Below are 13,260 nucleotides of genomic sequence, written 5' to 3' on the forward strand. Positions count from 1 at the left end.
GTGTATTTTCACATTTCATCTTCCAAATTATATCATCCATTGTTGATACTCTGTTTGAGGAGCCAAAATGAGCAGTTTAAGAGTTATTTATGGGTGATGAAGCCTTTCACCTCACAGACATTGGTTTTAATGTCCAAACCCTACATCCAGAGACAGGAATATATATTTAGGCTGTCCTGTGTGCGTTATGTGAAATCAATTGGTAATGTCAGTCCCAAGAAGACAAGCAGGTGAAAGCGATGGGGGGAAAAAACCCCAACAAAATAAAAACAGAAAAAGAAAAAAAATGAAAGGAAATTATTTGGATGAGGAAGGTGAATGAGTAGGAAAAATGTAGCTGAGGAGGTGACACAGCTGGGACATGGTCTGATGAGGCAAGAGCAGAGGATTGCACACGTCATGGAGGAAACCAAGAACATGTGCCACTCAATGGGGCTGGAAGTGAAATGAAACAAGAACCAAAGAAAAGCATGTGAACGCAGTGTGCTTCTTCACCTTCCACTTTCTCCCGGAAGCAGAGAGGATTTTCTTCCTCTTTGTAGCATGAAGTCCTCTGCTATGGAGCACAGCAGAGAGAGTAATGAGAGCTGTAGCTCTTTAATTATCCAAGTCTTAAGGATATATAACCCATTTTACAGCAATGTTGCCAACACCTTCCTGGCCACAAAAGCCTGCAAGGACTGATCAGGCTTCTGTATCACCTGTCTTCTGCTCACAAGGGGCTTTTGAACCTTTGCAGCTCCACTGTCACAAACCCTGTCTATGCTGAGTGCTTTCGTAGCATTCTCCACTGTTTCCAACATCCATGCAGGTCCAGCAGCAGCAGCAAGAGTGAGATTTCTACTGCCAGGTGGTCTGGATGGCTACAGGCACTTCATGCTACTGCCCTCTCAATTTTCCAGGTAGGATCAGGTGAGTGAGAGAAGATGGGTGTCGTTTTTTGCCCTAAAACTCCTACGATTCCTGGGAGAGGTGGAGCTGCACTGATGGCACAGATGGCAGTTTTGCCTGAAAGGTGTGAACCAGACTGTGGAACAGTGAGTCAGTTGCCCACATCATTCCCCTCTCCTAGAAGACAGCATTCCTCCAAACCTGTTATTGCAGATCTGGAAGAGTTAGTACCTAACCTTCAATATTATTTTATGTAATTTTTCCAGGAATATACTTTTTCTTGTAAAAGCAGACAAGACAAAAGTATAGAGGAATATTTTCTGGCATGTGTGAACACCAGGGAATCAGATCTGAACAGTGTGTTTGAGGTTATACTACCTCAGAAACTGCAGGCCCCAGGGACTGGGTCACAGGCAGTCACACCAGATTGACAGATCTCTATTTATAGACAGAATCTTTATTTTCACTAGTGTATCCATTGAATTTATATTAGAGGTAAAAAGACAAGAGAGTTGTATAATGTATTCTGTGAAAAATTAACTTTTGACTTAATATGAAACTTTATGCTATTATCATTTTCCTAGCAAAACAGTTTATTTCATACAGATACAGCCTTCTAGTCTTCCCTTTTGATTTTATCCATTTTTGTTGTTATATTACAAAAGAATTGCATTCTCTTTCATTCCCTTCACAAAATAATGACTTTTTAGTCAATAGCCAGAAATTTGGGCCTATTGAAAAATACCAGCTCACAAATGCTCTAGGAGTGGCCTAACATTGACATTAAATTGCATTTTATTTCTACAGAAATTGAGCTCTCCTGTTAGTAAGTGGTGATGGTAACATAATCCCCATCATTCTACATGCTTAAGGTGGCTGAGCACACTTTAACCTTCCTTTTTCACTGAAATTCAGGACAAGGTATATATTGTTATTATCACACTACAAATCTGACTCATGCTTACTTCACATCCCCATGTCTGCATCAGAAGCATTTCTAGGGAGCTGGGAACCAACTTCGCAGCTGATTTGCACCAGCAGGTGAGTTTAAAGTGACCAACCCGTTTTTGTGCTTAAACTTGATACTAGAGTTTTCAACCTGAAGTACTGAATCAGCTTCATCAAACTGGATGTGGGGAAGTTTACATTTGAATGTCATCTGGAATTGATACTCCACAAGCAAAAACTATAGAGTGTGTCTTTACCCTGATGTGAATCTTCTATAGAGTCTAAGCACAAAAGGCTTTGCTCCAACTCCATCATATTTTAGAAAAAAATCTAGCTAAGTGGTGCAAAAAGGAATCAAGTGGGGCTTCCAGCCTTTGCTTAATAGAAAGCACAAACCTGACATGATCTGTCACAGTATATTTTAACTGGACAGAAACTAGGAAAGACTAACATGTGACAAAAAGTCATCATGTCACTTAAGCCATATAGGAGGAGATGAACATCCCAAGGTGGTGAGCACAGTGTAAGAAGTTGAAGGTGATAGAATTTTGTTAGGCTCTTCTATCTAAAACCTATAGGTCAAACCCAATACTATTTTGAGTAAGGTTCCATTCAAAAATACATTAACTTTTTAGTTGAGAACATGGAAGGAAATCAGTAGTTCTGATGATCCTAGCACAACATGGGAAACTGCTGGATAAGTAATCCTCTGTTTACAGAGAAAAACATCTTTGAAGTTTTACTGTAAAGGCACAGACAATCATTCACATGTTGAGAGGCTTGAACTCTCCCATCCAAATGCATGCAAAGGGGAATATCAGACCTCTTAATGCTCATGAAAAATCTGGGCCCTTGGGAAGCCAAGCACTCCCAGGAACTCGGAGGGGGTTAAGTGAACTCTGAAAGCTTCTGAGGCTCTTCCTTTCCTTTTTATGGAACTGAAAGTGTAGGAGACAGAGACAAAGCCTCAGGCTGAGTTCTTACATTATTCTCCCCAGCTCCCTGGAAGGAGTGCTGACAGTTCCTTGTCCACCAGGAAGTTTGCAGAGGAGGAAAAGGAGGAAGGTCCCAATACTTCCTTTCTTTCTCTTGCTTCTTCATGCACCCTTCAATTCCTTAATGTCTTATTCCTCGCACTCAGAACATCAGAAGAAGACAGTTCTAAGAAGCATAAATCACAGTGAAAGAACACAGCCCCAGAAGGAAAGTTTTGAGACCTCAGGTGTATTTTCAGTAACTTACAAACATATCCTAAGTAACAGAGGAGTAATTAGCAAAAGTTCTGCTGGCTTTAGTGAGAGGAAAATTTTGCCTTCCACCTCTCAAATCCCAGAAATGCACTATCACGTTTACTTCAGGGCCCTCAGGAAACCCTGCAATAGCAGTGCTAATCTTGAATTGCAGAGCTTCTCCTCCTCAACACTATTTCATGGAGGCTGATACCTCCTTGTACCTCCCCATCCTCAGAGGCTCTGAACAAGAAATGCACCCCTGGATTTGGAACTTGATCTTGCCTCTTACTTCATTACATAACTTTAAAAAATGCTTTTTTCCTTTTTTTCTAACCTAAGAAGACACTAAAGTTAATTGTTAAAATGATGTGATATGCTGCGATTTGGGCCAGAATGGATTTTTCCTCTCTGACAAAAGTTTCAGGTGAGAATTATTTAAAGATTGAGGCTTTTATTCATCTACTGGGTGTAGCTGGGGATTGTTCAGGCTGAATTCAGAATGGGCCACAGATATTCTTTTGTTGTCTGGATTGTTGTTGATCTGCACTTATATAAATGATGTGCAATTCACAGGAAAAGGAAAAACTGGACACTCCTTCTGACCCATTCTGTGTTCTGTAGCCATCTCACTCTGAAAATGCTTTTATTTCAAGTAGCTGGGAGAGAAAAACCTTCCTAACTTTGAAGTGGGTTTTATTGCTAGGAGAGAGAAGAGAGAGAGAGCATGAGTGAGAGCGAAATCGCATTTCATTTTTAAAGTTAACTGTAAAGTTTTAATTAGGTCCTCTGAACAAGGATTCTGTGATGCTTTATGTTTAAGAGCTAGCAATAGTACACGATCCACAGACTTCCATCTTAAAGTTCAGTTGACAAAGGCCAATACAACTCTTTACTTTGCAACTCTGTAACCATTTATGTTTGAGGTGAAGATGTTAATATGGAAATTTTGTGAGCTGGGAACGACTACGAACTCTATCATTGTAATTTATGACCTTTCATCTGAGGCCAAATGTAAAGGCAATTGCAATTGTTCTACATCTCAAGGCGAGCACATAGCAGATGTGTGAAATTTGGAGTGCTAGACATAAACTTTTATTACCAAATTATAAATAATTTCTATCACTTACAATATTCACCTTTCAAGTTCATCTTGATTAAAACACAAGGGCAGCATCTCACGGATTTCCAGGAGTTATACAGCTGAAAAAGCTCTACCATGGTACACTAGGAAGGGATAAAGCAATGCAGTATTTAAAACAATCTACTGAGAGCCAGGTATGCAACATTTTAGATCAAAATACTTTTTTCATCTAGAGGACAAAAAAACAAAAGATAATCATTAGCCAATGACATCTGAATTCTATTTTCACTCTTGGAGATTTGGAATCCTTAAGGATTCCATTTAAGGCTAATTTACCTCGAGGAACAGCACATGAGACTGCTTTGAGACCTCTGGCAAACCAAGGAAAATGACCCAAGATTTGGGTTCATAACTTGGTCTCAAACTATGGAAGAAGGGAGCTAAGGCTACAGAACTGGCCAGTCTCAATGCCCATGATTCAGATCTGATGTGTTTGTTTGTGAGGCTCACAGGCTGTGAAGCAGGAAAGTACAAGGATTTTGTTGACTGACAGCAGACAATCAAAGTATCCACACATGTAGAAACTGTCATTAAGTATAAGCCTCAGCTAACTAGAAAGCAGCCTATTGAGCAGAAAGCAAAACAGCTCATCAGTTCTAATGGCTCAAAAAAAAAAAAAAAATACACGCTCTGAAGGCAAACTTGTAAGAAATAAAACAAAGAGGAAGGCTCACAAAACAAAGTATCCCTGGTTGGATTTGCAAAATTGCCATGCAAATTTACCAGCCCAGACATGAAAGTTTTATTTGCCCAATTTTTATACTGGAGATTGATAACAATGAAAACAGAAATATTCCCTTATCAAAGCATTACTCACTGAAGCCAGGAAGCCAAATAAAACTTTGCAAGTCTGCTCCCTGGAGTAACTATTTTATGTTCCTTTTCTGCTTCAAATACTAGATATAATCAAGCACAGTTGGATGCTCCTGATTAACATGACGGTTGCCTGGAAACACAGGCACAGTGTGGCCAAACTTCCCTGTCCCTGCCTGTGCCTGAACTCTGGGACAGGCAGGTGAATAAGGTCGGGTTTGCAGCTCTTGCCTCTTAAAAGCCTTTTAGTCTAAGCATTGGAGAAAAAATTGTTACTGGACACGTGTTCAAAAAGAGAAGATAAACAACTCCAGAAAGAAGCGAGAATACAAATCTGTGCTCTGAAAAGCCACGGTACATTTTCTTTGTATCATGAGAATTGAGAGCTTTGACAAGATGCTAAATCAATACCGGACAGATAAAAAAACCCAACAAAACAAAACAGTCCAGAAGCTTTCACAGATGATTAAGTCTTGTCACAGTACTAAATCCTAAATCTTAAAAAAAAAAGAAAAAAAAAAAAAAAAAGAAGTATTTTCCAGACATCAGGAGATAGCTGGGGGAAAGGAGGAAAAACAAGTGAGATGATGGGGAGAAGGAGAAGAGTAGAAGGTGAGTTCGGTTTCTTCTTGTGCCAACTTATTCCCAGGTGACTTTAAGAAAAAAAAAATCTCTTATGTTTATATGTTCACTGATTCCTCTGTGAAATGACCTTCAGCATTTCCCTGTCTGGTCCTGGACAGGACGCCTGTGAGGTGCTCACCGTGTCTCCGATAAGGAAGGACAAGATCATTTGGGAATTAACAAGGTCTCATTAGAGTAGAATATAATAATATTGGACATCAGGAAGAATTCCTTCACAGAAGGGGTGATTCGACTTTGGATTGGGCTGCTCAGGGAGATGGTGGAGTCACCGTCCTTGGAGGTGACTGGAAAGGAAAGCCTGGAAGCGGCCCTCGCTGGATGGTCTGCCTGACAGGCTGCTGTTGGGCAATGCTTGCACTCGATGATCTCTGAGGCCTTTCCCAACCTAACTGATCCTGTGGGGCTTTTTTCCCCACAAGACATCCTGCAAATCTTACACACTCTAAGATTTCCCTCCGATGGGGGTGTTACTTTGTGCGGAATCCCAAGCAAGCCACAAAAAAAAAAACCCCGCCCCTCCGTGAAGGGGCCGGGGGGTCGGGCGAGACCCCTGAGGGCCGCGGGCGGCAGGGCCGCGCCCCCAGCGCCGGCCGGGCCCGCCCCGCGTTCGGGCGCTGCGCGGGCTGTCCCGCCCGGCCGCCGTAGCGGGGCGGGGCGGCGGCGGGAAGGGGCGCGGGAAGCGCCGGGAGAGGCGGCGGGCGGTGAGTGCGGGGCCGGCCCGGGGCCGGGCGTGTGCCCCCCGGCATGGTTTGCCGTGGTAGCCGCGCTCTCCGGGCCGGGGCCGCCCCCAGGGCGCCGGGGCAGGGTTGGAACGCGAGGGTTCCACACGGGGGGAGCGGCTTCAAACGCGTGTGTGGTGCGGGAAAGGGACGCAGCCCTGGGGCGGCGGTGGGTGTTGATGGGGAAACAGTGAGGATCCCTGGGTTCACGTCTGGAATTGCCCATTGCGATTTGCCCCAGGAAGCGGCGAAATGGAGCCGGCAGCGTGCGGGTGTTTTCTACCTTTGGCTCAAAAGGCAGAACAAAGCGATGTGAGAGCAGAAGTCAAGCGAGTACTGAGAGGGGGTCTTGCACCGAGCTGGGGGCGTTTGCTGCGTTTTTAAATCGCAGCGTCTTTCCGCCGTAATTTAATCACAAGCCCGAACTTAGTCTGCTTTATTATCTGAAGGCATGCTTTCAAATTTATGCTTTTCTTCTGTTTGTGAACTGAGGTCAAAACTACTCTTGCTGTTCTCTCACAGACTTCGGTGTATAGAGAGCATGGATGGGCTGCTCCCTCTGTCCTTAAAGACATGAAGCACCTATTTATGGCTTAGCCCTCTAAAATCATTTTAGCAAAAGGTTTTGGGGATGATGAGGCCTTTGGCACTGTTGAAATTTAAAAGCTGCACAGTGTGGCAAACAAGGATTCTTAGTGATACTTTCAGAAGTAATAAAAATGCCAAAGGGAAAGCTGAATGCGATGGCTTTAGGAGCGCTGTCTCCCCACCTCAACCCTTAAAGTTTTGCTTTCATCTCTTTCAGTATTTTCTCCTACTGAAAGTATTACAAATCAGGGGTCTGCCTGTCTGTACAGGGTATTTAAAACAAGGTGGAGGCACATCTCTTACCCTAATGTTTTCACTTCTCAGCTTACCAGAGAAGATCAAGATGAGTCTACGGAAGCAAACCCCCAGTGACTTCCTAAAACAAATCATTGGAAGGCCAGTTGTTGTAAAATTAAATTCTGGAGTTGATTATCGAGGTAAGTTCTCGATCTGTCTCTCACAGTGAGTAAAGTAGTTCATTGAGGAGGCTGGAATAGAAGCATTGATTTGGAAAAGAAAAGCAGTGTGATCCAGAATCATGGAGTATGAAGACCGAGATCTCAGAATGGTGACAGTAAAAACAGAAAATCAGCTCTGGAGAAAGTGTTAAAAAGAAGGGGGTAACAACAGTGGATTTAGAGGTTAAAATTCCTGATCTAAATCATTAGTGTCCTTGGTCACAGGTGATTAAAGTGGATGATTCTGAGTTTCTAAACTGATACTTGGAAAGATTGTCTGGAATTACAACTCCTGAAATGGCCAGAAACACCCCTTGTTGGAACTGGACTTTTCTTCACCTTTTTGTTCTCTAGGTAATACAGATCTTGATCCAGGAAAACTTGAGAGTAAACTGTGCTGTCAGTCACAATAGAATTCTTACACGAGGGATGAAAGCGTTATTGACATTCTTGGTTAAACAACTGCCTAGACCTGTGCTGGATCAAGGCTCACAGAGATACAGGAAAAAGTTTAGTGTAGCTTTTGCCAGCTTCATTTTAACACAGCCCATCAGTTGTATTCCTGATTTCTTCAGTCTATCATGTTATATATATATGTACATATATATGTTCAGTATACCTTCATGTATATAGGATTATAGATTATAGATTTTTTTAACCAGTAAATTAAAACTCTCTGTGCAATGAAATGTCCTGGTCCTGCTCCCATGAAGATAACAGGATCAGCCTGACCAATTTTTTTAGCAGTATCCAAACTCAGTCAAAACTAATCATGTATCTTCTGCTGTGCTCAATTAAGAGATTTTATTCTGTAATGACTTAAACATTATGGTTCTGCAACAGACCCCTTCTTCAGATGTTTACCTCAAGTGGCTTAGATTGGCACTTGTGGGAAGAGACTTGTTTGTGCTGTGACAAGGAATCTTTGTGCTAGGACAGTTTTAAATTGTTACTGTTCACTGACTGAGCAAGCAGTGGCTTTTTACTCCTTCCTGTTTCTCTGCAGTGTCGCTCAGCTGACAAACTTTGTAGTCTCTCATTTCTTTGAGAACCACATTGTCTGAGTACTTCGGGTAGGGTTGAGGGCTTAAGAAGTTTGCTGCCTCTCTGTAAATTCTTTAGTGCAGGGGAATGTAGAGAGAGCTCATTAAAGTCAGTTAAAGCAAGGCCTCATTTACCTGAGGGTACACACAAGGCAAGGCCAAACCAGATTTGGGTTTTGCTGTACTTCCTATTTTCACTGAGACCATTGCTACCTCTCCCTTGGTAAGATCCATTTGTAAATGCTGTAGATGAGCCACTCAACTTACCCCTCAGCAAAGCTAGTTTAACGTGCCTACAGTGTGACACCACATTAATTGAACAAGAGTTCCTTGAACACTCTTATTTGTCACTGGATTTCCCCTCCCCACTTCCCTTCCTTATTTCCCTGCACTCCTTTGATCTTGTGACAGAAAATCTGTGTAGTGTTTTCGTTTGAAAAATATGCACTTAGTTTGTTTTCTGCAGAAATGTGACCAGCATTTGTAAAAGCCAAACATTTACAAAACAGCATCTCGGGCTGTTGTTGCAAATTCTGTCCAGATTCTTCCCCAGGCTGTGTTGCTGATGCTTTTGTTGCCCCCACACACACCAGCACCAGCATGGTCTCGTGCAAGTGTTGATGTGTAACTGAACTGTCTTCAACCATTGCCAAGTGCTGCAAATGTCCGAGTCAGGAAGCCCTGAGAAATGATCAGGGATACATTAATGTATGGTTTCTGTGTGTAAATATGGATATGTACATTAAAACATCTCTACATACAGATAAAAGAGATAAATTGCTAGCCAGGATGGGCAGTGATAATATTTGATGCCATTAGTGATGTAAGAGTAAACAAAAAGAAAAGGAGGAAGAGAATGAAACGACCATGAATGTACTCTAGGAGCAAAAGAGTTTGAAAATGCAACATTTATGGCCTACTCAGTTGTATGTAGCTCAGGTAAACCACATGGTCCAGTTTTAATTTTGTACAAACATATTTTTGTTTTCTGTTGTTGTGTGGATCCCTTGGGATTACTGGAGTGGAAGAGAATCCTGACTTTGCTTTGGGTCTTCTTGGTGCATTTAGTGGCACTTTGTGAGCAGTTTTTCCTATGCCTGTGGAAACAGAGGAGAGAAAAACAGAAAGGAAAATAATAGCCCTTAAGCCATGACAAGTTGGCAGAAGTTGAATTCCTGATTATTAACTAGAAGATCCTGCAGTAACACTTCTGAAAGATGAGAATGTGTCCTGAGTTTTCTCCCTCTTCCTAAGTACAGCTAAAATACTATATTTCATGTCTTACTGCCAGGTAAAAAGCCAGGTGTTTTTCAAACAGAGGAGAAAGTTATTTAAATAGTATTGTCTGTGCAGGGATAAAGTCAGGAAAACCCACATGTAAGAAGAAGATGAAAGAACTTGTAAAAAGCTGTATTACCTCTGTCCTCCTAAAATGCATATATTCCTGATCCAGAAAATCACCTAATACTACAAATGCAGATTTTTTTCCTTTAATTGCATTATTGAAACAATGTAATTTTATATTTTTGGGAAGATGTCAGTGGCCTTTGTTGAAAAATGTGTAGAGTTTTGTTGACATCAAAACAGAGACTTGCAGGAAGTGTTCTCCTAGCTCTGTAAGCATGAAGACAAATATGTGTATGCTGTCCTGTATTAAAAGGGTTGTTTTTCAGCTATATCCTTCACAAGTTTTGTTGACAACTCAGTTTACATGGCTTTGTCCTTAGGTTATCCAGTTACACTTAATGCCACAGGTGGGTTTTTTTGGTGTGTGAGAAAGGACAGCTCAAACTTTCAAAATGGAAATTGTCTATCTTTTAAAACAATGCCTTAATAACTTATTTTTTTTACTCCCACAACTCTTATACCAACTGATAACTTTGCTACTGGAGTGCCTGGGATTCCTTTCTCCCAGCTGAATTCTTTGAAGTCCATGCTTGGGTTTTTAGTTTGTTACAAGAATACAGGGTAGGCTTTTTTCCTGTACTATTCAAACAAAATGCATTTTTGTTTATCTTAAAATAAGTTCAAGCTGATTCTCTCTTAAACTGCCACTGTTTTCAGGTGTCCTGGCTTGCCTGGATGGATATATGAACATAGCTCTGGAGCAGACTGAGGAATATGTAAATGGACAGTTAAAGAACAAGTACGGGGATGCATTTATCCGAGGAAATAATGGTAATTCCTAATCCTTCTGTTATTGCACGTTAGAAAATTGTGTTTTGATATTCTGAATTCGAGGGATGGCTGAGGTGTAAGTAAGCTGCCTGTAAGCCTAAAACTAATATTCTTTCTTGGAAATCTTTACAATATTTGTTTTTTACAGTTTCACTTTCCAGGGTCTGTGCTTTTCCACATTCCTGTAGTCCTTTTTTTCCTCTGAACTTTAAGTTCATTTAGAGAAGCATGCTCTTTTCTAGCCTTCTTGGAGCTTATTTTCTACTGTTTGACAGGCTTACTCTTTTGCACTTACTGCTTGCTTAGATGGCCTCTGCACCATAAGAGTTTGTGTTTTTTAGGCAAGCTACTGCATACATTTATGCTACAATGCAGATATTACAGAGACACAAATATTTTCTGGTGAAGCAGTTTTCCAGGACTGAATGAATGCTTATCCTTAGTCCTGGAGCCTATTTTCATGTTTTGAGTAAAGATTTTACCATCAGTCAAAAATCACTCATGCTTTAATATCAAACCTTTGAATATCCAAGTGCAGTAGGTGGATTTTAGTGCACTTCAAGGACAACCCCAGGCTCCTGAAATGACTCTCTAGTATCAGGCTGTAATAGCAGGACGTGCCAGGGAGAAGAGTATCTAAAAATAGAAAAGGTTCACAAGTTGGAGGTGAAGAGACTTATAGATGAGGTAAATGAAGCAGAGTTTGACCAAGTTGCTTTTGAAGAAAATGGAGCTCAGCAAGGAGGGATGGAATAAAAAGACACAAGGACTGAATCCCATGTTAGAAAAAGAGTCAAAGAGAACATGGCACCAGTGTAAAAGAGCATTTTGGGTGGAGAAGTAATCCTTGAAACAAGGCCAGTCCTTGCTTTTTGCAAGGCATGTGGACTATTACACTAAGAACTGGAGTGACATTTCAGCTGGAGAGTCAATTAAGGAAATAATCTGTTATGAAAGTTAAAACAAGAGGCAGAAGGCTCAAGAACAGGCTGAACAGAGAACTGAAGACATGTGGCAGGTTTAGGAGCACACAATATCATGTTATGTTGTGACTGGATCTGTTGTGGGGATATCATCAGCCAAGCAGGAGGAAGACGTCTCTTCCTTCATAACTAATCATTAGCTTTGCCTTAAGTGCTTGGGATTTCCAGCTTTTATTGAAAGATCACATTAGTGTCTGACACCTGTAATTCTGCTGCTGAGGAATCTCTCATGCTCCCCTCAGTAATACTGCAGGGCACTGTCTTTGTTCCTGCTCTGTTCAGCTTACATCTGCTGGAGCATAGTTGGGCTATGAATAAAATAAATACTGAACCAAAGCAATACATAATGTTTAGAGCTAATGGCATTTTTTGAAACCTGGACTTAAAGGTTGCCTGGCTTTGTTCATGCTGAATGGGATCTCTTACACTGTCAATTTATATGCCATGGAAATAAGATGTTTTAAATAAAAAGGCTTCTGCATGTTATTTACCAAGGCCCTCTTCTGTGTGTCACTTTCTCTTTTTCACAGTGTTGTACATAAGCACCCAGAAGAGGAGGATGTGAAGATGCCAGAAGGAGGCTGTTTTTTTTGTACTTGTGAACCTCTTTGAAGTGATGAGCCCTATTTGATTTGTAGTTCAAAATCCACAGGTGAAACACACAAGTGTATAAGTATTTTTTTTAATAAATGTAAACGTGAGTGTAAATTGCCTGAATGCTTTTGTTTCAAAGCATTGCTTTGTTCCATTGTACAGAAAAAAAAAATAAAAGAGAAGCGTGTAATAGTGCTGCAAGACTAATTTGAAGCAACAGCTCATTTAATTATGCTAACAGTTATAAAAATACTGATTGCAAGATAAGCAGGCATGGAGTAATTGCAAATCAGAGCCCTGTATTGATGGCAAAACAATGGTTTAACTGATGGTGGGAAGGGAAATGCTAATGGTTTGGTGACAATGACCTGTCCCTTTTGGAAAACATGGGGTCAGCTTTAAATGCCAGGCTAGTAAGAGTCATCGGCTAAAAAGTTCAGCTGTCCAAAAAATCTTGAATTGTGGATTGAATCAAGGGATGTAACAGTGACACTTCAACAGTTAGGGGTGGGGAAAGAATTGAATCAAATGGAAGAAAAGCCTTAAGGGTGAAAAGAAAGCTCTGTGCCAGCTGAGGAAGTCAGTCAGAGGTGAAGAGCTCTCAGTTGGTATGTCAGTACAGCCTAGTAGCTACTTCACCTCCTGCCTGTGTACCCCCACCCTTCCTCTGCTTGGGGTGACCTTTTTCTTGTGCTTCTCTACCGAACACAATGGACTTCTTCAGTAAAAAGTAATTTTAACTAATACCTAAATCTACTCCTGAAAATACACTAGGAATCTGAAAGCTTTTATAAACATGCCATAAGTGTTCTCTCCAGTCAGTTCCTTCTTTCTCCCATCCACTCCCTCCACAACCTGGTACCATCTCTATATTCCCTCTGTCTAGCCAGAAATGAGAAGAAGTGCATTAGAGTATGGGGTGTGCATTAGGGAGGGGGAACCCCAGAGCTGACAGCAGAGAGGGAACTTGTTTGTGTGTATTTTGCAACAATGCTCCCAGATAATCAAAGCACAGTGAATAAAAGCA

At 41.3% G+C, this 13,260-nt stretch overlaps 1 protein-coding gene and 1 long non-coding RNA gene across 2 annotated transcripts; one reads left to right on the plus strand and one right to left on the minus strand.

Moving 5' to 3' along the window:
* Positions 1 to 3,551: 3,551 nt before the first annotated feature.
* LOC128786888 (uncharacterized) lies at positions 3,552 to 5,853 on the minus strand. The gene is made up of 3 exons (XR_008430499.1): positions 5,789 to 5,853; positions 4,199 to 4,295; positions 3,552 to 3,770 (listed from the first exon to the last, which is right to left on the minus strand). It is a non-coding gene; the product is annotated as an uncharacterized LOC128786888 (long non-coding RNA).
* A 463-nt stretch (positions 5,854 to 6,316) lies between these two features.
* On the plus strand, positions 6,317 to 12,347 carry LSM6 (LSM6 homolog, U6 small nuclear RNA and mRNA degradation associated). Its single transcript, XM_053940592.1, has 4 exons — positions 6,317 to 6,371; positions 7,302 to 7,414; positions 10,543 to 10,656; positions 12,170 to 12,347. The coding sequence occupies exons 2-4, from the start codon at positions 7,321 to 7,323 to the stop codon at positions 12,202 to 12,204; spliced, it is 243 nt and encodes an 80-aa protein (XP_053796567.1). The 5' UTR covers positions 6,317 to 6,371; positions 7,302 to 7,320; the 3' UTR covers positions 12,205 to 12,347.
* The last annotated feature ends 913 nt before the right edge of the window (positions 12,348 to 13,260 follow it).

The sequence above is a fragment of the Vidua chalybeata genome, chromosome 4 (genome assembly GCF_026979565.1).
Source record: "Vidua chalybeata isolate OUT-0048 chromosome 4, bVidCha1 merged haplotype, whole genome shotgun sequence".
NCBI lineage: Eukaryota > Metazoa > Chordata > Aves > Passeriformes > Viduidae > Vidua > Vidua chalybeata.